This window comes from Pagrus pagrus (genome assembly GCF_965226575.1).
Source record: "Pagrus pagrus genome assembly, chromosome: 1".
In the NCBI taxonomy this organism is placed as follows: domain Eukaryota; kingdom Metazoa; phylum Chordata; class Actinopteri; order Spariformes; family Sparidae; genus Pagrus; species Pagrus pagrus.
Genome location: NC_140185.1, coordinates 28,450,081 through 28,474,731, shown reverse-complemented (window position 1 = coordinate 28,474,731; position 24,651 = coordinate 28,450,081). Strand labels below are relative to the sequence as shown.

At 41.2% G+C, this 24,651-nt stretch overlaps 2 protein-coding genes across 16 annotated transcripts in view; both read left to right on the top strand.

Moving 5' to 3' along the window:
* Nucleotides 1-6,531, top strand: part of esrrga (estrogen-related receptor gamma a) — a 123,333-nt gene extending 116,802 nt beyond the window's left edge. For all 14 annotated transcript variants that reach the window (XM_084354280.1, XM_084354279.1, XM_084354285.1 and 11 more), the window contains one exon: nt 790-6,531. In XM_084354280.1, the coding sequence (XP_084210406.1) occupies nt 790-1,034 (245 nt within the window). In that variant the 3' untranslated portion in view covers nt 1,035-6,531. The remainder of the gene's footprint in view (nt 1-789) is intronic.
* Nucleotides 6,532-21,189: 14,658 nt separating this feature from the next.
* Nucleotides 21,190-24,651, top strand: part of ush2a (Usher syndrome 2A (autosomal recessive, mild)) — a 196,117-nt gene continuing 192,655 nt past the window's right edge. The window contains exons 1-4 of one of the 2 annotated variants that reach the window (XM_084361215.1): nt 21,190-21,657; nt 22,324-23,073; nt 23,324-23,538; nt 23,644-23,862. In XM_084361215.1, the coding sequence (XP_084217341.1) occupies nt 22,501-23,073; nt 23,324-23,538; nt 23,644-23,862 (1,007 nt within the window). In that variant the 5' untranslated portion in view covers nt 21,190-21,657; nt 22,324-22,500. Of the gene's footprint in view, nt 21,658-21,691; nt 21,775-22,323; nt 23,074-23,323; nt 23,539-23,643; nt 23,863-24,651 lie in introns of those variants that run through there. The other variant, XM_084361216.1, reaches the window with a different exon arrangement.

Below are 24,651 nucleotides of genomic sequence, written 5' to 3'. Positions count from 1 at the left end.
CCCGTCTCTTTGTCTGTCCATTCATCACACCCACAGATCCACACTTTAAAGACAGAGACAGGAGCAGCTCCTGCATTTAAAGCCTCACTCCTGGATTTAGTTTCCACTAGAAATAGCAGGTTTTAAATCTACATAAAGAGCAATGTTAAAACGCATACAGGCGGTTTAAGTGTGTGCGAGTGTTTAACTCATTATTATACCTCTAAAGTTTACAAATTTTAGCAAAATTCTCTTTGCTCTGCAATATAAAACACAGACGTTTCTCATTGGTTTAACTGCAAATGTAAATGTAGAGAAGCATTTCACTCTTCCTAATATTTTTAAAAATCTGTAAGGAAATTCCTCCCTGAGTTGTTGCTTGCAGGAGCATCCCTACTTTAAGCCTGTTTGGATTTTGGATTGAATCTTTAGCACCTCTCCCCTTTGCAGCACTGAGCAATAACACAGCAGATAGAGGGGCACAGGGACTGACAAAGACACACACTGTTGTAAACATTTTCTGAGAGAGATGTAGGAGCTTTCTACACTGCAGAACCTGCCTGCCTTCATGTCTGGAACCCACTTTTTTCCCTCTATTGAAATGTACCATATAAAATTTTAAATGAGGCAGATAACTTATATAATCTTCATGTCCAGTGTAGTGGACCGAGGGTTAGGGTTAACCCTAACCCTAACCCTAACCCAGGAATACAAGAAGAAACAATGTCTGGATGCTACAAATACCTGATCAAATATATTTTTGCTCACATTTAAATTTCAGTAATGTATATTTCCTCCTTCCTCCTGCAGACTCCATGCACATTGAAGATGTGGATGCAGTGCAGAAGCTCCAGGATGTGCTCCATGAGGCCCTGCAGGACTACGAGGCCTCCCAGCACCAGGAGGATCCCCGCCGGGCGGGCAAGCTGCTCATGACCCTCCCCCTGCTCCGCCAGACCTCCACCAAGGCCGTGCAACACTTCTACAGCATCAAGCAGGACGGCAAAGTCCCAATGCACAAACTCTTCCTGGAGCTGCTGGAAGCCAAGGTCTGAGGACGGGAGAATGGACGGAAGGACAGCCGGACGCCAGTCTGACCCACCTGAGCTTCAACTCAAACTCTCACTTTGAATGACCTCTTGCTCTTTTACACGCACACACTCTGACACACACGCACACACACAGAAATATGTCCCAGAAGTATGTCTGCTGACACATCACCCTATGAAGAAACAAATAACCTAAACCTCTTACCTGAACCCCTGAACCTCCACCGTCCGTGACAAAGGGCGCTCACTTGACCTTTCGTTTTGGGGGAGATGCTGACAGACTGACATGACCCCCCTTTTACCGAGGGAAGATGATAATTCCTTTTAAAACTATTAACAATCACTTACCAGTTACCACGGTGACTCCGAACATTGAAGACGACAAAACTCTTATGCATTTAATAACGATTAAGATGTTATTAAAGACGAACGCTTAAACAAGGACACATTTAAAAGAAACTCTTCATTTTAGTCCTGAGAGACTGAAAGACTTCACTCGTGTCTCCTTTTCCCTCCCTATTTCCCCCAACAGAGTTTTTTAAGTGTTCAAGAAGAAGACGAGTGGGGAAAAAAAAGAACACTAAAGAAGTATTAATGACGTTTGTTGTCAAATTACATGTACAATGAAATTTGGAAGGATGGACAGAAAAGAAAAGAAGAGGAGATTTGCCCTGCCAAAGAATGGAGCTCATCCATTCAGAGGACGCCAGCAAACTTAACTTTCACAACCCGAAACTGTTTCTGCTCTGATCTACCAGTGGCTTTTAATGCTGGGCCTCAGAGTGCTGCTGGTTTTCTGCTCCACCAGTTCTTTAAATGTTTCTGGATATGATGAAAACCAGCAGGGCTCAGAGTTTGAAGGACCAGGATTGGAAACCACTTAATGGTTCTCCCTAAATTCAGCTCCTGGTTCCCATGACTCCCCTACTTCAACTACAACTTCACTATTTGTTGTATCTGTTGAGGACCAGTGCCCCTGGCCTCCCAAACCATCAGTATTATCAGTGTTTGCACACTCGGCATGGCTGAAAACGCTTCAGATATACAAACAACATGAGGTGTGATTGATTGACAGAGTTTATAAGTAAGAAAAAATTGTTACTAACAAATAATGAAATAAGACCTGTCAAGAATGGATTCCTGCTTGTCCAGCTGGTAGATGAAAACTCAGTCCACATTCTCTGTGATGTCAAACTCCCCTCTTGTGATTGTGATGTCTGTTTGAAACATTTTCAGCTGCACAGTGGCCCAGGTTTGTAGCTCTCCACACAAACACAAGTCCATAGAGATTTCAGTCCGTCTATGTGCCATTAAGAATAGTCCAGCCCATGCTCATTACCCAAACTCCAAAAAACTGCAAAGTATCACGTCAGTACTCCCCTCCTCGCTCCGTTGCATTCACAACCTCCAGCTCATCTCTTGCGTCAGTAAAGAGATCATTTTGTGATCCATTGAGGGAGTGATGAGGGAGTTTCAGTCACTCAATACAAACCAGAGGGAAAGGTGTGCTGACAAATCTGACTGAAGAACAACTATTGTTGCTTTCAAACTCCTTATTTTTTCTTTATTTCTATCTTAAAAATAATCTTAGCGTTGTACCAGTATTAGGGTTGTAAATAACTGTCATCCTGTATATGACATATAACATGGCTTTGTTTTTGTTATTAATATTGTCTTCTTAAAACTGAATCAATCAATATGTCTTTCCTTTTTTCTATCAGCTTGACCACTTTCAGCAATTATCATATATATATAAATATAACAAGTAATAATGTATTAACAAAATCAGCGTTTTCTTAGAAAACTCTGAGCAATAGTGGTTTTTAAAGGAGGGGTTTGTGCATATGGACTAAGTCTGCAATATTAACATAACGTGCCAGTCTTAAATTCGGGAGAGAGGAAGGGAGAGTTTGTAGCTTCTCTCTGTGTAACTTGCCATAAGCTATTGGATAACATTCAATATTTCCTCTGTTCGAGGCAGTGAGGCAGGAACAAGTATGGAACATGAGATGTTAATGCTGCCGTTACATGAAAGCTGTGTGAAGAATAGTTATTATGAGAGTTAAGGAAGTAACACAAGCAGCTAAAAGATCCAACATCCAGTTTGAAATGACCACACGGTTCTAATGTTTGCACCTTTCTTGTGGCCAGTCGCTTTAAATCTAGTTCAAACAAGACAGTTCTTTGTTTAAAATCAGCTGTTCAGTAATACAGTTTTTGTCCTTGAGGTATTTTTCTTTGGCCACTTATGGCAAAGTGTGGGGACCATCAGAATAACCTGACTAAATCTGGATCTGCGCTGAGGGAGATGGTACTTAACGCAAAAACAAATTAAAACACTCGACAGTTTCACGTTAGCTCACAGCTCCAGTTCTCATTGTTCATAGATACTTGGTGTTGTAATGGTGGAAACCAACAATCCTAACTAATACGATCTAAATAATTAATAAATCAGAAAAAGAAAACAATATTGACACCTGTATAAGAGGTCTCATCAGAAAGCATTTTGGAAAATCGGAATTAATTACCTTAACTGATTAAACCTGTAACATTTAAAGTGGTATTTTTGTGATATCCAGGCTTTTTTTAAAATCAACATTAAAAATGACTTTTTTAGCGGCAAGAAATGGAAAGCTGAGCTAACAGGAAGCTGTCTGACATCTTCCAGTCAAGTGACTTCATTGTTATGGACTGCATACTGCACAGCTGACTAATTACAGCTTTAACAGGTGAAGGGAGTCGAGAGCTTTGTTTTATATCATTAAGTTATTTGTAAAGCTGAATAAGAATGCCAAAACGTGTAATCCAGATGACGGTGTAATCTAATATAAAATGGCAACTCACAGTGGAGGAGTGCAGCAGTTTTAAGTGTAGTTGATCTCTAACATCACACGCTCTCTATCAAACATCAGTATTATTAGTAAGGGGTATTTTCTCAGCCTTCTTAAACATTGTATATTGTAAATTATACAGATTATAATTCTAACATAAGACATTTTATTGGAAACAAAATCGAGAAAAAAAAAAAAGAAAAAAATGTAGTTCAGCCTCGATGTGTGTTTCATGTTCGCTGTTTTTTCTATCAAGAAAAAACCTGTTTCTTTAATTTTATCTGTTTTTTGTTTTGAAGTCCTCTTTCTGTTCGGTTCCTTTCCTCCTCTGTTGAGTCCTCTGAGGCGTTGCTGTGTACTTTTTTCTTGTGGTGATTCCCGTTCTTGTGCCGTGTGCTTCTTCTTTAGACAACACAGAGTAGAGTAGAGGCCATGTTGTCTGTCTTGTCGGATCAGTCCGCTGGGGGTCTGGGTACCGGATTCTCTCCCAATGAACCGAACCGGATATAAGGCTCTTCTTCTAGTAACTTAAACTAGACCACCAGGATCAAATTACAGTATTCATCTTTACCAAACTATACATTAATAATTAAATATTTAGTATCTAAATGAAGAAACACCATACAAGTATTTAAAAAGGGATCATTTGTGTAACTTTCCTGTAGAATAAACACTATACTGTATATCTTTAGGTTTTAAATAACGATGAAATGAAAAGGACATTTGAGTAATTCAGAACTGTAGGTGACTCTTTTTTGATAAACTCGCTGTACATAACTGCCTTCCATACGGCTCGGCTCAGTCATCATTATCTTTACTGTTTCAGCAGTCAAAAAGAGAAAATAAGAAGATGAAAAACTTTTTTATTTCCCCCCGTTGTTGTGTCCTGATTTCAGCTCATTTCCAGGAGAATATCTTGTTTTACAAGCAATCGGACAAGTGAAGGTTAGGACTAAACATTTTTTGGGAAATGTTACAGAAAAAGCTTTTATAATTTGCACTTGCTGTTTCTCTTCACCATGCACTCATTGCATCGTGGGACACGTTTCTGCTTCGGCCCCAGTTCTTATACTCATTGTACCTCTTTATACACATAAATAGCATAAATAAAGATTCTAGGACTCATCAGAGGTCTTAAACATCGACATATAATGTTTTTAGAGAGGAAATATACATACCAGTTATTTCACAGGTGCATATATAAGATATTTGTAAGTGAAATCCCCAACGACAGAGTTGAATTTCCTGTTTTGATTGTAACTTCAAACACAGTCTCATTGTCAGGACGATGGTAATCCTTATCATCATCTGCTGTACATTAATCTAAAAACAACTTATGGAAGAAAGGTGCTCTTTTTATTACGACTGTTTCTCTTCTGTTACTGTTTTTATTTATTTGTCAGTTGTCAAACCAATCCTGTGTACTTCTGATCAGTTCGACACCATGAAAGATGTTACACGTCTCCCTGAGGTGATGAAGGCTGTGCTGGATTTGGCTTCAAGACAAACTAAGTTTAATTTCTGCTGGCAGCAAGCACTGATTTTGTAGAAGTTCCAAATTTACAGAAATATCAAATGATCTGTGTTGATTAAGTAATTAATTGAAGATGATGGTCATGACTAAAAAAGAACAAATCCACCAGCTGAAATATGGAGGGAGATCGTGTGACTCTTTCAGAGGTTTTGATTAAACTTGCTGCTCATAGCCAAGATCTGGTTAGGATGTATGAGACAAAAGGGATTTCCCTTGAACAGATTTTAGTTAAAAAGCAATATTTTAATGACTGTACAATGACGAGACAAGAGTTGCACTTGTTTGTGTTGGGTTGTACATCCACATGCTGTTGTAGCTATTAAGATTATCTTGCAGTTAGTGTTAAAACCATATAAATGACAACAAACCAAACTGGTATTTTCTATGTGGAGCGTTGGAAGAAGGACTGTCTGGGTTTTTTGCAGAGCCACTGATAGAAAGAGTTTGACCTGGTTGCACTTTGGGCACCATGTTACCGCCCTCATCTGGAACTTAGATCCATTAGCCGCGAATACTCGTATGTAACAATAGTTTAGCGGGAAAACAGAAGGTTATTTAGGCAGGATTGACCATCTACCATGGCTGCCCCCTGAAATCTGCTAAGGCCAAACTGTGTCTATCTACAGCTCTACAGTGTTTAGTCATTTAGTTGTATTTAATCCCCAAATGTAACTGCCACTCGTGCTGCAGCTAAACCTGCAGCCTGAATTTGCAAATGTGAAGAAAATATTGAAGGGAGAGAGAGAGACGACACATTTGGATACAAAGGATATTTAAAGACAAAAGGACCCTTGGGTGGTGGAAGAGTTGTGTACGAGAGAAGACCCTGTAGTGTTATTAAGAACATGTCTGTAGATTTTAGATGTGCTTCACATCAGTAAATGAAAAAAAAAAAAAAGAAACAATAACCTGTATATTTTTGTGACGTGTATCATACAAGTGTGCTCCAACAATAATGTCCATTTGTGTAAATGTATTTATTTCACATTGTATATATTGTTCAATGCAAAAAGAGAGACCTATGATTCTGTAACTTAAACTACTATGGGTTGAAACATTACATGTGTTACTCCAGACTATGCCTTTCAGGATTATTACAGTAGAGCAATATCAATTAAAACCAGGCTTCCAGTTTTGACACCTGTCTTTGTCTCTGATTTATTTTTCAACTCACATTTTGTTGTTTACCGATTACGAGTTTGTTTTCGTTTAGAGACTGATACCAAACAAAAAAACTTAATAAGTTTATAAGAAAGTTTACAGAGCATGCATGCTAGTTTCCAACAGTGCAGGATTATGTTTACAGTGTGTTTAGACACAAAATACAGGTTGATCCCACATAACAGTTGAACCTGACTTGTCTCGAATACAAACCAGAAAGTGACAGGGAACAAAAGCCTGGATGTGTGAACGCAGATGAGCGACACCAGGAGGAAAACAGGACCAGGGAACAGACGAGACAAGCTGACAAAGAGAGAGGGAAAGACAGACTTAAATACACAAGGGAGGGAAGATTAATGAGAGGCGGTTGAAAGTAACGGGGCAATCAACAAAGGTGGAAGAACCACAAAGACAGGAAGTGGAAAGTAAAAGAAGACACATGGAGGATAAATTTACCAAAATAAAACAGGAAACCACGACACACAACGGTAGCACAACCTCTCAAAACTGAGTGAGAATTCACTTTGTTCAAACAACTAGAGGACAAAAACGCCGAGCATGATTGATGGCGGCCGGGACAGTCCACACAAGGTCAGGAACACAGGAGGGAAACTAAACAGTAGGGACAGCAACCGCCCCATAGCATGGAGCAACAAAACCTAACGGGCTTTCCCACCACTGAAACTTTACTGACTACATTCTAGTTAGTTAGAGTTAATCTGAAAATAAATACAGAAATCTTCGCACAACAGAGACGGCCGAGAAACGCACAATACATAACCAAATTTTTGTTCAAGTGCTTTATAATGCCTTCTAGCGACTTGCTGAATGGTGAGGTAGCACGCTTCTCAAGTATTTGCTGAATGCTAATCTATCACTGGTCTGGACATTCAAACATGGACTTAGAGGTGAACTCCAGGCTGAGAGCGAGCGGGGGAAGAATCAGTGGTGAGGGCGAGGGGAAGAGAGGGGGAGGATGGAAGAGGAAGTGGTAACAGCTTGCTCCGGTGGGTGGCTAACTACTGTCCATTCTGAATGGCCAGATCTCCTGCTCTTGCCAAGGGCACTAAACACACACACACACACACACACACACACACACACACTGACAAAAAGACGAGATCCTACAGAATCATAAGCAACCATGCTTTTCTTTATCTGATTCTTGGATTGTTGTGTTTTAAACAATTGGCCTCCGATCTTCTTTATTATTTTGACTTCTCTTTTGTTTTGTTTTGTTTTTCTCTCAGACATCCGTCTTTGTTTATGTCAGCCCCACCCCTTCGTGCTTCTTTTACTCTATTCCCTCTTGCTTTCACATGCTTCCTTATTTCTCCCTCTCTCTCTCCCTCTCTCTCTCTCTCTCTCTCTCTCCCCTAATAGCCAGCAGCAGTAAATGGGATGCAGAGGCCAGATATTTAATGTAGCAGAGAGCCGTGAAGCGTTTTAAGAAGCCTTTTTCTAACAGGGGGAGCCCTGACCCGCAGGCAAATATTTTTCAACCGGATGACATAAGAAGATATTAGCTGAAAGAGAGCGAGATATTTATTCCTTCTCTTCTCTTTCTACGATTTCTCCCTCTCTCTCTCTCTCTCTCTCTCTCTCTCTTTTCTATTTGGGCTGCTGCCTGGTCACCCGGCCCTCTGCACATACGTTTTTATTTTACTCGCTTGGCTTTTGGAGTTCATTTATTTTATTTTATCTTTGATTCATTATTATGATACGATAAAAGCTACTTGAGCATTTCAGCTGCCGAGGGGCTCTTATCGTTAACCTTGTGGAACGCATGTAAGAGTGGGCTCCGCACGCCGCATCGCTAATGGCCAACTTAACTCCTCTCTTCTCCTCCTCCACCTTCTGGCTTCATCTACATCTCTCCTTCTATCTCCTGTCTTTCATCCCCTTTATCTTGCTCCTCTGGTATCTCCTCTTTTCTCTCATAATCTCCTCCTAAGATGTTTTTCTGCTCAGCATTAAAATCGGTTGCATTTATTTCGTATACGGGAAAACAAACCTGTGCACAGCTCCATTCTACTCTACTCACTAATGAATGACATCTTGTTGTGAGTGTTAAACTGGGAGGAGGATATAACCCTGATCTGTCACTGTTGATAATGATGAGCTGGGTTTTTCAGTGGTTTAAGACTCACCACAGGTTATTCATCCATAGCCGACATTATTTTGGGGGTCCCGCAGGGTTAATTTTTCGGCCCCATTTCATTCTCCATTTACATGCATAAAGTTTCACTGTTATACCAATGGCACACAGTTATAGCTTCCCATAACACCTAATGGCACCATTAGTCCAGACAGTCGTAGAAGGTGCCTTGCAGATATGAAGTATTTCAACAACTTAATGAATCCAAATCCAAAGGATCAGATCCTTCTCTAGTGAAATAACTCCATTACATTCATCTACTATAAAAAGGGTACACTTCCATTAGACATTCATTGATAGAAGAGGTATAAGATTTGATGTTCATTTGAGCTTTGATAAACAAATAGGCTAGTTAAAACAATATCCTGTACACACAAGAACATTTGGCTACAACCTTAAATATTTTCCTGCATGGGCTCCTGAAGTAAGTGGGTGAAAATCAGTTCACATGACAAGGAACCTTAACTTTGCTGAACTTTGGCTGGTAATAGCCAAGTCAAGTGCATTTTACTTATACAGCCCAATATCACAAATCATAAATTTGCCTCAAAAGGATCCTCAGAAAATCGATTTTGGAAAAAATTCTCCCAAAAAGTGGAAGAAACCTCATGAAGAGCCACAGAGGGGTGGACAGGCAGGCAATAGATGTCACAAGTACAGCAGACCAACATATTAAAAATAGAGCATTGAAAATTAGAATAAAAAATTTCAGTAGAGCATATACTGTATATGAAGAAAATGGATCTGGTAGGACCTGTTACTATTTTGCAAGGACACCATCACTGCATCCTGGGCTGAATAAGATAGTTAATACTTTAAAGAAATACAAACAAGCCAGACAATGATTTTTCAACCAATACCAGAATAACAATTGGTTCAACCAGACCTTTCCTCCAGCACTGGCACAGCACTTAAACAAAGTGTGTGACTACACTTCAATCCCATTTCCAAGTTTTACTCCAACCCCTTGTTTTCGAGTGTCCTTCAAGCGGTAGTGGTTGAAATCTCCCAGACACAATGCACTGACTCAATATACAGACTCCAATGCACCATCAGTAGTCATCAATGGTGTTTATGTAAACTGACTCGACTGGACATCTCCAATATGCCGTCTACAGTTGTATTGATTCCTCTTGCATTACTGTGGCAATCCTGGTGATACCACAGTGCACCATGGCAATATGTCAAAATGCGAGACTGTCAACAATGTACTATTTGCTAGCTATATAGTTAGCTACTTGTTTTATGTTTGTTATAAACAAAAGGGCCATAATACATTGAAACAACGGAGAGTTCTCATAACCTTCAGTTTGAAGTTAGCCTGAAGTCTACAATTGGAGGGCCAAACTAAAAGTACCTGATTTCGTCACCACGAAAACATGGAAATGTCGGCAGGTCGCCTTAAAAAAATCCCACTTTTCCCACCATGAAGATGGATGGAAATATCCCGAGCTGTCCTTAAAAATATCCATTGTAGTGACTCAAACTGCGCTCGGCTGTTCAGCAAGCCTTCTTAGCTGTGACAAGATCGCTCTCCACCTCACGATGTGAAAATCAGCTAATAAGCATATGTGAACATGATGTGCCTCATTTGCTACAAATGTCAACCGTAGATGTGTCTTTGGTTTGCAGCAACGTTAACTGCTAACATTATATGCTGGCGACACCCTACCCGTCAGTGTGAACAGGCAAAACTAAGTTGTAGGGGCAAGGGGTGTATTCAGATTGGACCTCTGTCACAGCTGAGGGGGGGAAGCCTTTAGCTGTAACTAAAGGACTGACAATCATCTCACATATGAAGAACACAAAAGTAATTATAGTGGCCTGTTGTCAGTGGGTAATACAGTACAATGCAATACCTACTAAAAAGGCATTGCAGCTCCTCTCCAGTCCTGAGGGAAGATCTGGCAATTGTATTCCTGAAATCTGTGATTTTTTTTTTAAAATGTGGAACATATAAGTAACACAGTTACACAAACAGGCTGCTTCATTCAGACCTCACACCAGAGTCTTATTTCATTTCTGAGCGGTTCTTATTGGGTTTGAGAGAAAGTCTGGATGTGATTTTCTCCTTCTAATATGGTGCCAAACAGGGTCAGTCTCCAAGGGTGACCATATCTGTTTTAGGCGCTGTGACCTGTAAAGTGCTAATGTGTGGCAGCTTCACACTGATGGTGTTTCAAAGGCCTGTTTTGGGGCTATTTAACCCCCCTGTGTGTGTGTGTGTGTGTGTGTGTGTGTGTGTGTGTGTGTGTGTGTGTGTGTGTGTATACAATACATATATATTTATGTGTGTGTAGGTGGTTGTGTGTTCATTTTGGCATGTGTGATTTATAATTTTACAATTTTGTGGGGACCACATGTGGTCGTATGCGAGCTCTATTTGTATGTGTCTACATTTCTATGTGCCTCTCTCTGTGTGTGTGTGTGTGTGTGTGTGTGTGTGTGTGTGTGTGTGTGTGTGTGTGTGTGTGTGTGTGTGTTATCCCCATATCCCCTTGTATCAGTGGTAGGGTTCCCTTGGGTTTCACAGGCCTAGTGACATGGACTCACGGTGGTAATGGCCTTTCACAGCATCTAGCTCCCCTGACACACACACACACACACACACACACACACACACACACACACACACACACAGATAAGGACAGTAACACAGTGCAAGATGACAAACTAGTGCACAAATGTGTGCAGAAGTGGAGAAAAACACACAAGAAATATATCAAATACTGTATGTTGACATGCAGTATATAACATTTATAAATAAAACACAGTAGCTGTCCTGAGCACAAATTCCTTTAATGACTTTCATTTTAAATCACTCTCTGGTCTTTTGCCTATTGTTGTTTGCTTTGTTTCTATTAAAGATATAAAATGTGAGATTTCTGCATTAAAAAGTCTAAAAAAACGACTGGACCCTTGTGATCTTTTTTGTTGAGTTGTGTTCTTATCTATATGATCCCAAATGTTTCCAACAATGTTCAAAGCCAGAGAAATCCACAATTTTATTCAAAGTCTTGTGTGGTCGACTGTCGTTATAACTTCCAGGAGAGAGACCAAGACTGAGGAAAGGAGTCTGCAAACATGACTAAACGTAAGATCCTATTCACATGGTGGCCATTTTCCTCTGAAGCTAGCTCAGGGTGGGAAGCTTGAATGCCGATGATGGATAGTGATAGGGATAGTGAATATCTGGAGGCTGGAGACATTGGGCCATATTTCAATGTAAAACAACATATTTGTTTACCCATTAGCTAACAGCATTCATTGTTTTTCACTTGCTGATTTAGGAAGCTGTGAAATTATGACAATTTGTCAAATTCCCTACATTTACAGGACTCACGATCTGAAACACAGCAGTACCACAATTTGAGCTTCCCACCCTGACGGTGATGTGTGAATACAATCTATCACCTTGTCCATAAACATTCCTGCCTGAGTCAAGTAGATCGGCAATAGTGGTTGCTCAACAATGAAGACAACAAAACTTGATCCCACATTGCGCATGTCATTTGCTTTGTTTTGATTGGGCTACCTTAAGTGGCAGAAACTACATACTGCGCATTTAAGGCAGAAAATAGTTTCCCCAAAAGAGGAAGAAAAAAAACATGACTTGAGAGCTGTAGCAACAAGACATAAACGAGCAATTTTCCTTTCAACACGTCACTTTCCTCGTTCCCTCCTTGTCTCTGCTTTACATTTCTTTCTTCTCTCCTTGTCCCGTGCTCTCCATTGACCCTCTCTCCATCAAATCACATATGGCCTACTTAGCTTACATGCTAACTAGCAGACCACTCAGTGTGTAATTTACAACCTCTCGTTTGTGAAGCCTTCGATGATTTACTGCCTCTCTCCCTCGTTCATTCTCCGATCCTTCCTTCATTCTTTTTTGTCATTCTTTTTTTCTGTCTTATTCACTGTAATATAAATCATCCGCGTTCACTTGCCTCACTTCCATCTCTCGCCTCTTTCCATTTCACCAACATCCTCTCTTGTCATCCCGCTCTCCATCCTTTCCTCGCTCTTTTCCCATTCTGTTCCCCCATCCCTCTATCTCACAGGGTGCAAAGTGGCTTAGGTGGCTGCGCGCTTTTGAGCTGCATGTGCGAGCTATAAGAGGGTCAGCTGTCTATTTGCACTTTTAACGTCTTAACTCTATACGATGGGCCATTTATTCTCCCTCTCTCCTCTGGCTTTCCCTCTCTCTCTCCCCCTTCCCTTCCTCTTTCTGTGTCTATTGCTCTCTATCTCTCTCTTAGGACAGTAAATGTTTTAACTCTCCATTCTATGGGCCATTCATTAAGTTAGTGTACTTTAATAAATAGTCTGATGTGTCACTGGCCAGTGAATTAGTGGCACTTAAAATCACCCACTAGTGGCCAATAGATAGCTGGAAGGTTTGATATGCAGCGGACACTTTTCCTCAGAAAACCAATTAGAGCTCACCAGAGCCGACATGTACGTTAATAACACACCAGACAGTATTTAAATCACAAACAATTTCACTAAATCACCTCTGTTTACAGTGTGTGAAGACACAAGAGAAAGTCCTGAGATTAAGTTCAGAAAACTATTAATTTATTTTTAAATACTGAATTAATTTTTATTTAAACAATTCTATATCTATGAGAATAAAATAGATTAGTACTGGAATAACAATTATTAAAACAATTTAACAATTTATTTAAATGTTGTGTTTCAGTATCCCTGGATTTCCTCACGGTTAACATCAACAAATAAAGTTTATCTAAAAACTGAAAGGCTGATATTTTTCATTATCGCTTCGGTTTTGAGGAAAAAACGACTAATGTTTGCCTCAAATGTATCAGGAAACAGTTTGCAGTTCTGCAGTGCTCAATTAAAGCTCTGGTCTACGATCTGAGAAAGGTTTGAAAAAAGCATCCCCCCCACACACACACCCCTCCCCTCTGTGCTCCTTAACTCCTCCCCTCCGAGCTTGTATCGCTCTCCCCTCGGAGTCCCGCGACACACCCCCTCCGGCTGCAAGCTTTTTTCTTTTTTTTTCTCTTCAACGAACTTTATACGTCCCGCAACAAGCACCAAGAGCAACGAGCCGGCAGAAACCAACTACAGCCCAGCTTTGAATGCGGAGTAACGATGTCGGATTCACAGATAAAGTTATTACAATGCACGTTGAAGCTAACGTAAATCTTGTAAGTCATTACAATGTCCACAGCTAAGCTCCACAGCCAAGCTAGCGTAACGTCATTAGCATGCTACAGCTACGTTACCTTACAGCTAGGTAATAAGTTACAACAGCTAAGTTAGCCACTTCTAAAAGTTACTGCGGGCCAAGAGACTAACAGATGCTGCCGTCAGCTTTCATCACAACGATCGCTTCCACATTGTGGCTGAAAAACAAACCTGTGTGTGTCCCAGCTGCTGTTCGGTGCTACTCAGACTTGTTGTTAGCTTACAATGCTAGCATAGAGGCTAACGTCTCCGTCGAACAAGTAAACAATTGTTGACAATACTGCAGCGACAGGCACGTCTAATAACAGAAACAAACTAAGGGCAGCTCTCACAGTCATAAGCCAGCATCAGCATGAAAGTTATCTGTGTCACAACATCCACAATAAAGACGAAGGTTACCTGCTCAACAGAAACTCCGCTGTATCAGCACCGGGTCCATATCTTCACGGACCTTTCGCCACCGTTCAAACGATGACCCGATGTTTATTCGGTTTGAGCCCTCTTTGTTTCACATCTCGCTTTGTGTCTTTTCAGTGACAGACTTTCTTTCTTTGACTCTTTGTCGGTGGGGCGAGCAGAGGCAGCTGAACAGCTCAGAGCAAAACAAACCTCTTGTCCGCTTGTAGTTTCAAATGCGGAAGTGGGTCGGGACCAGACGTGAGCAGGAGCAGGAGAGTGAGCGAGGATTGGATCGGAAAATTGATCCAATAGGAGCCATCCGGGCCGGATGGCTCCTATTGGTCAATTTCTTTTCAGTTTTACAGACACTAGAGAGAATGGATTTTTTTGGTTCCTTTTACTCTCCACATTGTGTAGGTGGTACTACTGGGTCATAACCACCATCTAAATGATGTTAATAATAATAGCAAATCTTTCAAATCGTAGACCATAGCTTTAATGTCCAGTGCCAATTTTTTTCTTACCACGAAACCTTTAACCAGAGCAGACAGTGAAACACTGTGTTTTATATGTAAGAACTGAACCATTTACACTCCAAACAAATAGGGGGCAGCATATCACTGGAGTAACTGCTGCTACCTGTAGCTGCTGTCAGCTAGTTAGGAAATGGGAACCAGACCTGGAACCGACAAGCAGGTAACAGAACCAGGCTCAGCAGCTCACTTTAGCAGACATCTCTGCAACACAACACATTGACGTCTGACACATAACAAAACTGTTATTTCTTCACATTCTCTTGATAGCTTTAGTTACTTTTTGAATGTTTTGAGCTAAAAAAATTAATAAAATTTAACTTGCATATTGCACCTTTAACCAACTGTGTTAGTCGCCGGAAGTTATCCAAACCTTAATTGTTGCCATGTTGGAAAAAAACACCATTAAATGTTAAAAATGTTTAGGCAACAGTGTTCAAAGTCAGAGGTTCAAGGAAACACAGGAACAAATGTTAAAGTATTCGGATGTTGACTGATTTAAAATCATATCATTCTCAAAACAAAACCATGTTTCCAAAGCATAAAATGTTCTATGTTTAGTGATGACTGTCACCAAAAACTAAAAGAAACCTATTGTATTTAATTTCAGAAGTGGCAGCACGACTTTAAGTAGTAAGTCCCAAGATTCAGCTTGTAAGTGACCGCATGATTGCTGAAGGGTTTGGGGTTGGACAGCAAAGCCGTGGTTTAGCTGTAAGACTCTGTTTCTCTTCAATCTGCCATCTTATAATCAGAAAACAATCAATGCAGCAGGAAGTTTTACTGCCAGCAAAACTTTTAATACTATACAGCCACTGCTGTGCCAGTGTAGCCATTTATTCTGTGACTCGTTTTTTATAGAAAATAAATAAACAAATTCTGTGCATTTAGTAGGTTGATTCCCATGGGTGAACCTAAGTGATAATAGTTGCTGAAGTGCCCCAAGCTAATAATATAGCCTTGACAGGGGAAAGGTGATTGGCATAGACAAAGTGTGTGTGCATGTGTGTGTGTGTGTGTGAGACTGGATGATTATGTGTATGTGCATTGTCAAGAGAGGCAGGAGGTTAATTCAATCCTATAGAAACGCAGCATGGAGGGGATTGGACAGCAGAGCCCTGAGGGTGTCACTGGCCTCAACCCCAATAGGGGGCAGAAAGCGTGCACACACACACACACACTCACACATATACACACACAATATGGACCCTGTGACTCAAGGGTATAAAATCTGAAAAGCCTAGGAAAAGCCAAATTGTTTTTATATCTAGTTTCTGGTGCATTTCATTTAGAGCAGAGGAGGATAAATGATGAACATGGATTAAAATATATATATACCAGTATATCTATTTATAGAAAATGCTGCATAAAACAAGGACAAGAAAGAAGAGGACGTTTAGAGAAGAGTGGTGATGGAGGACGGTAAGAGGGATTGAGGGCATTGGGAGGGGAGACGGGAATAGAGTGAATGAAGGAAAGAATGAGTGGTGCCTGTGGAGAGTTGGATGTGTGGGAGAGGTGTATGAGTGGAGGACAGAAGTGACCAAAATAGAGTATAGACAGCGGGATGACGCAAGTGGCAGAGGAGAAAGGGAAGAGATAGCCCAAATAAACCTCACACCAGCACAGAAAAATATATATTAAGTCAGACCAGCAGAGTTGCCAACTAAGCATTTTGCTGTGGTGTTTATGGTATTTGATGTAAGAAAATGTATATTTAATTTGAAAGCTAGACTACAAGTTTTGCCGATTCCCCATTGGTCCACTCTCTTGTAAAAAAACATTTTTGACTTGAGGGAAGTTACTCAGCTGGAAATGTTTTGATTCCAGCATCTAGCAGCCATTGTGATGCTGCATCCTGCTACTGCCAAGCTAGCTTCAGGGAGAGCTACCGATTCCAGCGCTCCTGGTGACGGCTTATACTACCAAACATGCCAAGTCGTAAAAAAATGTTTGAAGAAAAGAAAGAGGCTAAAAGAGCTGCCTCAAAAAAATGAAAAGAGTTGTGCAAATGTGGTGATGAAGAGAGGAGGGAGGGGATTGCTAAGATCAAAACAGACAGGGAGTTAGCTAAAATAACGACAGCGGCTTACAGCAGCTTCTGGGGCTGTAATCATAACTCTGATCAACACATCAGACTAAGATGAAGTTCACTATTTTCTTATGTATTTCATAAACAGAACAATTGTATGTCAACAGTGGCCTAAGGCAATGCAGAGCAAACAGTAATCCATCCACACACACGTAACTATTTGTAATCGTGCATATTTTTAAAAACACAAAAAACGTCAATAACGCAATATAAGACGTTGCAATGTTGTTCCCCAGTCAAATACTGTCTCTCCTCCAAGGCCACCCAGTGGTGCAGGGTGAGGTCGGCAGACGGGAAACAGACTTGACATAACATGTAATTAAACTCCCTTGTAAGATTGAAAATCACAAACGTATTTATTGTAAATTACCTGCATTACATTTACGGCCCAGAGGCGGTGGGGATCACTGTCTCTGGAAATTACATTAAACATGTCATTATCCAATCTTATGTTGCATAATGGCAATTAAATTAATCTTGAATCTTGAATCTTATCTGATTGAGCATCAACCTTTTCTACCCTCTCTACAGGATGGCCAACTAAAACCATAGACTCTGTATGACTGATGGAATCTGCAGAGGATAAAACCACAATGTGTACCAATAAAACATCACCTCATCTAGTATTTCTGTGTACCAATACAATTTAAAAAATCAAAAACATGTGGATGTGCATGTGCCAGTAGTTATCCTTGAGGTTTCCGAGACCTCAAGTGTAGACTACATATTTATTATCACGTTGTGGTGAGAAACACTGAATGTAAACGGAGCTCTTGTTTATAACATTTACATACCACAATGCACCTTTAACCTACACGCTCACGTGCATGTGTGCACATGCTAATGTATGTGCACACAGACATGTGCGCACAAACACTGAAAAGAAATCTGAAATCAATGGCAGCCAAATGATGAGCTTGCACTCACCACTACACTATTATTCAGGAGTTCAAATTGTTCTTGAATGCATCAGGCCTAAAATAGGACTTGCTCATAAATAAGTAGTGTGTATGTGTGCGCGTGCATGCGTGTGTGTGTGTAACATTTCCATATGGACAACCTAATATTGTATTTTGCTAAAAAACACACAGCCCGACCATCAATTTATTCCACTTTTCCTAATCAGCAGCGAGGCCAAGGATGTCTCCATACATATTCATGCTGCTCTGGAGACTCGGAGAGACGGTACATTTACAGCCTACATTTACCATATTACCCTTAATGTTATTAGACCAGCAAACACAATTTAGCCAAATATAAGTCATACATAAGTAATTTAGAAAATGAGACAATATTAATTGTGCGATCGTCATCCGGTTTTAATCCCGTTTGTGTGATAGCACTTCAATCTCTGGAATTGAATGCGCCTGGCTGAATAAATTAGTACAATCAATGTATGACTAGATTCTCTGTCATGTGGACACACTCTGTGCAAATCTATGCAAATGTCTTATGAGGAGAGGATAAGAGAAACTCTTCTTGGCTGACAAAGCTCTTGACGATCATAGCCTGTCTGACACAGTGGTGTGATGTCATTTGCAGCCTCTTGAGGAAAAGAAAGGAGAACAAGGAGGAGAATATGATGAGGGATGCTAAAAGAGAAGGCCTCGGACTCTTTTCTGGGTAAATGGACACGCTCTGTATGTGAATGTTGGCTTGTGTAGAGATGTACATGAGATTTATTGAACAGAGCACATTATTTCCTTTTTATTAAATATCCAAATATCAAGTTCATAGGTTTCTCTCTCCGCTTTGCATTTTCTCCTTCCTTCCTTCCTTCCTCCAATTTCATTCTCCCCCTTCCACCTCCTTCGACTTCCTCTTCTCTCCTCCTCTCTTTTGCTCTCTCCCTTTTTTTTTTATCCCTCCTCCACCCCTTTCCTCCCTACCTCTACCCTAGCCCCTAGCCACCTCCCCTCTCCTCCTCTCCCCTCCCTTTGCTCCTCTCTGCCTGGTATTGATTAGAAGGCGAACCTCTAATCTCCTTAAGGTCATTAGGAACACTTAATTAAAACCTAGTTAGAATGCCTTTGTTCAACCAAAGCAAATTGCAGCTGTTCAAACGCGATTAGTATGATAACGTAAAAACTTGTCGGCAGGGAAAAATATAAGAGCGGGTCTTTTTTTGGTCGAAATGTTTACACAATTTAAATGCAGAGCGCTTGAGCACACAGTGGAAGTCTAAACTCTGTATACTTGAGCTAGTGTTAATGCTGCGTGTGTGTGTGTGTGTGTGTTGAGGGGATTGTTTGTGTTTTGCTGGTGGATGTTCAGCTTTGTGAAACTAGAGGATTTATGCAAGTAACTGGCTTATCTTACTCCAGAATAATATCATTTAGAGCGTTTGTCTAAAATGTGTTGTTGTATAGGCCCTAAAATAAAATGAGAAGAGAGAAGAAGACCAAATGTATCCATGCATGGTGACAGTTCTTCTTCAGCTGTTATAAACATACAGTATAAGGACATATACACTTACAAATACTTGTAAAATATTTTTAATGTCTGAGTTATCATTAACCATGTATCATAAAGCATTCAGAGCAGCTACTGTATATAGTAAAGAGTTTGATCATTTCTGCACACAGGGCTTCATCACAGACACATACTGTAATTAGTAATTCATGGTTAATTGTTACCAAGGACCAATTAATGGCACACATAGCAGTGCATCCCTGGTGACATTAAATTGCTGACAGAGAAAGACACCTTGCTGGCTCCCTTTCCTCTGCAAATTAAAAGGGCAGCTTTTTAAAGCCTCCTTTTCAGCTCTGTATCTACATTTCACATGGAGGAATAGAGTGAAGCACAGTTTATTCTGCTAAGGTTCATCATTAAATACTGAGCTTGAAATGGCTGATTTCAGAATCTGCCTCCACATTTACCTTTTGAAACTGGTTATTTTATTGACAAATTTTCACAGAAGTGTGTATAATTGTAGTTGTAAATGTTTTATTGATCAGGCTTTTGATGAATATACCTCCCCGTACTTGGCTTAAGATGCATTATATGCATTTGGGTACATTTTGTCTGTCAAGCCGTGTTGTATTGCATCTGCTTTGTGGCTTTAATGGTATTCCTGTTTCTCACTTTCAAGAAAATGAAACAAACGTCAATTAAGTTAAAAAGAATTAGAGCCCGACCGATACTGGATTTTTGGGGGGCTGATACCGATATTAGGGACTTATTTATATATATATATACTTATCTGCACTGAATAAACACATAAACAGCCATATTTTTTTTTTTTGCCATGACCCCTAAAATGTGGTCATCAAACATTTGGGACAAAGCTACATTATTCCAAGCATCTTTTTCTGCATTATGTTCTGTTTAAAAAAAATAAAAAATAAAAATCAGCACATATTAGGCAAAATATGTGCTGATGTGATATATCTGTGGCAGGTATAGCGGACAGGCTCTCAAAAGAATGGGTAAGACAGATAAAACAAGCACATACAGTGTAGTCAAGGGATGGGCAATGTATCAATATTATATCATTATCATGATATGAGACTATATATCATCTTAAATTTTAGATATCATTATATTGTGAAGTGTTGGCTGCATTACAGTAATGTAATTTTTTCTGAACTTCTACTTGTTCTAATAGTAGGTGCTGTATTGTAGGCAACTGGACATGTTTCAGTTTCTTGAAGAAGTTTCACCTCTCATCCAAGAGGCTTCTTCACTTCTGGGGAGTTGCAGGCTTTTAAACCCTGTGTGGGAGTGTCCCTGCAGAGTCCTTAAGGACACGTGTGAGCTCAGGTGTGAATGGCGGCTGGGCTCACCTAGTCCTAGCAACCCTCATGAAGGCCGGTTGGGTCAATGACCCACAAGTGGCCCTAACAGCTCTGAAACTCAGAGCTCACACGTGTCCTTAACGACAGATTTTCACTCAAACAGAAAACACAGAAAGCCAACTGATGGTGTCAGCAGAGGGAGAACATCACAGGTGCACCAGATAGCTCCATCATTTTCTATCTAAATAAAACCACCTGTATTTACATGTGGGAGTTGTGATATGATCAAGATGATTTATAATAAAAGTAAGTACAGAAACCCCATGAACACTACCAGGGCATTCACTTAAAGTCAGTCCATCAGGATGCTCTGTGCTTCCTCCACACACACTCTGTCATCACGGTTGCATAGCGACGGCAGTAGCGTGGCTCTCTGCTCTGAGAGCCACTTGTCTGACACACAGACGCATCCCACGTAGCAGGAGGAGGGGGGTAACGCGTTACTACCAGCCCCACAGGACGGGCTAATTAGGCAGTTTAAATCGCATATTATCGCCTTTGCTGTCGGGGACAATCTTTTAGTATTCAGCAACAGACACAAAACGGAAATGTCGCACTTTCTGCTCCCACGCCGCCCCCGGGGCTCTCAAGTTCCCATTACTTGGCTCTCACCAGTGTAACGTTGCATCACCGTTACTTTGCGCGCGGTATCCTGCCGCCTCGAGCGCTGCCGGCCAGATGGCGTCTCGCGCGTGTAATCTCCTTAGCCCCGCGTGCCGCATGTCCTGAATGACAGAGAGGAAAGAGAGGGGGCTTTGTCAAGTTCAGTTGTGCTGTCATTCAGGTTTTCTTCCTCTTTCTTCCTGCTTCTTCTTCAGACCAAAGTGTGGGACGACGGACAACAACTATCAAGTCATGTCTGGAGAGGACTACTTCTTCTCCCGGAGCGGTGTGTGCTGACGGACAGGTGTGTGGGGAAACATTGCAGGTAGCTTGTTTTTGCTCGACTCCGTGGCAGCCAGAGCAACAGGTTGAATGTGTGCTGACGATGGAGAGAGAGCTCGCTAGGAGTCCACAGCGACAGGTAACAGAGAGGAGCGACAGCATGTCACAATATCTGCATAGATTTACAAATTTGTTCGCATATATACCCGTTATTACAGACACCGTGAGCCTTTTTTTTTTTTCTTTCTTTCTTTCTGACGGACATTGCAGGCAAGAGAGAGAGAGAGAGGCTCCAAGTAATTCAACACTAGAGACGACTGCTCTGCTGGCCTCTTTTTTGTGTGTCAAAATGTGAAATTGAAGCTGATAAGTATTGTAATGAAGAGAGCTTTGGCCTAAGCCTCAATTTCCAACAAACTTATGTGAAAACCCGTTCAGTTGGATAAAAAACCTGGAGGCCAGATGCCAGCGGAAAAAAAAGGGCATGTTTAATTCAATGGAAAATGAAGAAAAGGGGGGAAAGCAATGTAGCAGTATCAGTTGAGCTGTGCCTCCATCAAGCTGTACATGATAGTGTAGGCTTTGGCTAGGGAATAGCCTGCATGGCATTTCACTCTCCTCAGATTTGTCTCATGTTGGATTTTCTGCTCCCTCTTCCCTTCTCTCCTTCTCTCTTTTCCCTCTCTAGATTGTGAAATCCTACCTATCATGTGAAGGCTTTGGTTGTGGTTTGTGTGTGGGTGTGGGTGTGTGTGCGTGCGCCGAGGGGACGGAGACAGTGTAACAGAGAGCTAAGCTTCAGGAGCCTCACCCCAGGGGCACTGGCCTGTAAAAAATGTCCCTGTAACCCTGGAACCATGAAACCATGACAGTCATCACTTATTCAAGCGCTGCTGGAAGGCATCCGAAAGAAATTCAGGTTCTCGAGCATCCAGCCGCTTCCGGGAATGCTCCGGAACCCCTGTCCGAGATTCCAGAACCTCGGACCATGCCGGACCCCTCGGAGAATCCAACTCCAGAATCGTGCGGGGTCAAAGGCCAGAGGTGGATCGGACAGAGAGACGGAGAGACAAGGAAGCGACAAACATGGGTGAGAGGAGTCAGCAGGAAGAGGATGAACGGAGGAAAGAAAGAGGAGTGGTGTAACTTAAGGAATAAATGCGAAGAGGAAGTTGGAAAAGAGCTAAAAAGTGGGAGGGAATGTGTGGAAGGAAGGCGCAAGAGCAAGACGGATGTCTCTGGGATTCTGTCAGCTGCAAAGCAACAAGAGGAAAGGATGGGGAAAAGGAAGAGGTGGCCTGTTTTTCTTTGGCCATGTCACCTGAAAAACATCACAGAAGGAGAGGCGAAGAGAGGGAAAAACACGACACGGCATCATATCTTCTCCTGGTTAATTCTCCTCCTCTTCAGTCTGTGTCTTACACCTGCTTCATCACAGGTAAGAGTGGCGTTTGATATTTTTACTGAAACTGTACTATATACGTGTGACAAAATGGGCTATGCTATAATCCATTGGCTCTTTCATTTTATGGCACTTTGAATATGGTTCTCCAGATTGCTCGAATGGCACTCTGTAGCTCATTATTGTATCTAAATGTCTCAGGTTGCTGCAGCCACAAAGTAAAAAAGCCTCAAGAGACCCAGATAAAGTAGGATGATAATACTTGTTAAACCGTCTTCGTTCTCAGGGAAATTTCCCGAGAATGGAGAACATTGCTGCCTTCAAACCTGTGTCCACCTCTCCGCCTCGTTCCACCTGTGGGGCACCGGAGCGGAGCAGCTACTGTCAGTCTCCGTCCTCTCAGACTGAACTCATGACATGTTATCAGGCCTTCTGTGTCCAGGAGTGTCCCTACAGATCCTCCACACCTCCGTATGCCCCACTGCTACTGGCTGCACACAGGTACGTAGATTTCAGCACGTGGCAGATACTTGAAATTGACATGTAAAACTTTTTAAGGCCCCTTTGAGAAACAAATATTAACATATTTACGTTTTATTCCACCAGGGGTTCCTGTGTAACAGAAGACAGTAATGACACTCGTCCTGGGACTCAGACAGAGACCGGAATAACTACCAGTTCAGAGGGAGGTTCTGGTGGATCCAGTAGTGTGCTGTTTCGTTCAGTTCAGGATGGATGTCTGGTCTCTCCGCCCTCACAGAAACTAGGAGCGTTGGGTTCCCTCACCCTGGCTTTGTGGATAAAACCAAGCTCTTCTGGAGAGATGTGAGTTTCATCTTTGTCATTTCTAGGAAATTAGAATAATCTGTCAGTTGCATTCATTTAGAGCACATACAGTATTTGCATCTCAAAATATATGGATGGATGTTTGCTATTTCTCTCTGGAGAGTCCAGTAAACTCCATGCAGACAGAAGTAAATGTGCTTTATCTCTTGAAAATGTAATATTTGGTCCCATTTAATTTCCTGTGCAAATAAGCAAGGGACAGATGTGTCAGTGTACATGGCAGCCAGTTTTTTTTCTTCGTATCTTTGTGTATGACAGTTCATATAGTAACTTTCATAAGTTGAATAATCAGGTTTTGATAAAAATAAATGGTCTGAGTCAGAGAAATGCAAATGAAATGAAATTTGTCAGGGATACATGGTATAGCTAGTTATGGATTCTGATCTCAGTGGAAAAGATGAGCCAAGACACATCTGACTTGAGCCAGATTACTTTACTGTACATTAGCCGTAAACTAGCGAGCAACGACACGCACTGAGGGGGTGTGTGTGTGTGTTTCTGTGTGTCTGAATACAGGTCAACCTCTCACTGAACTCAGCACTTATCAAAGACTGTGGTTCTCTCCTTTCTTTCCCCCTGTCCTCTCTGTTACTTTTAAATTCATTAAGGAAAAGTAAATTTTCCATCTAGCCCCAGTCGGCAGTCAACATTAACAAGAAAATTCTACTTTTTAATCCCAAAAGGTGAAAGTAATCTCCCTCCTGTCAGTAAACAGATCTGAATAAGAGCAGAATCTGATGTGACTCGTGGTGTTTATTACTCCAGGAT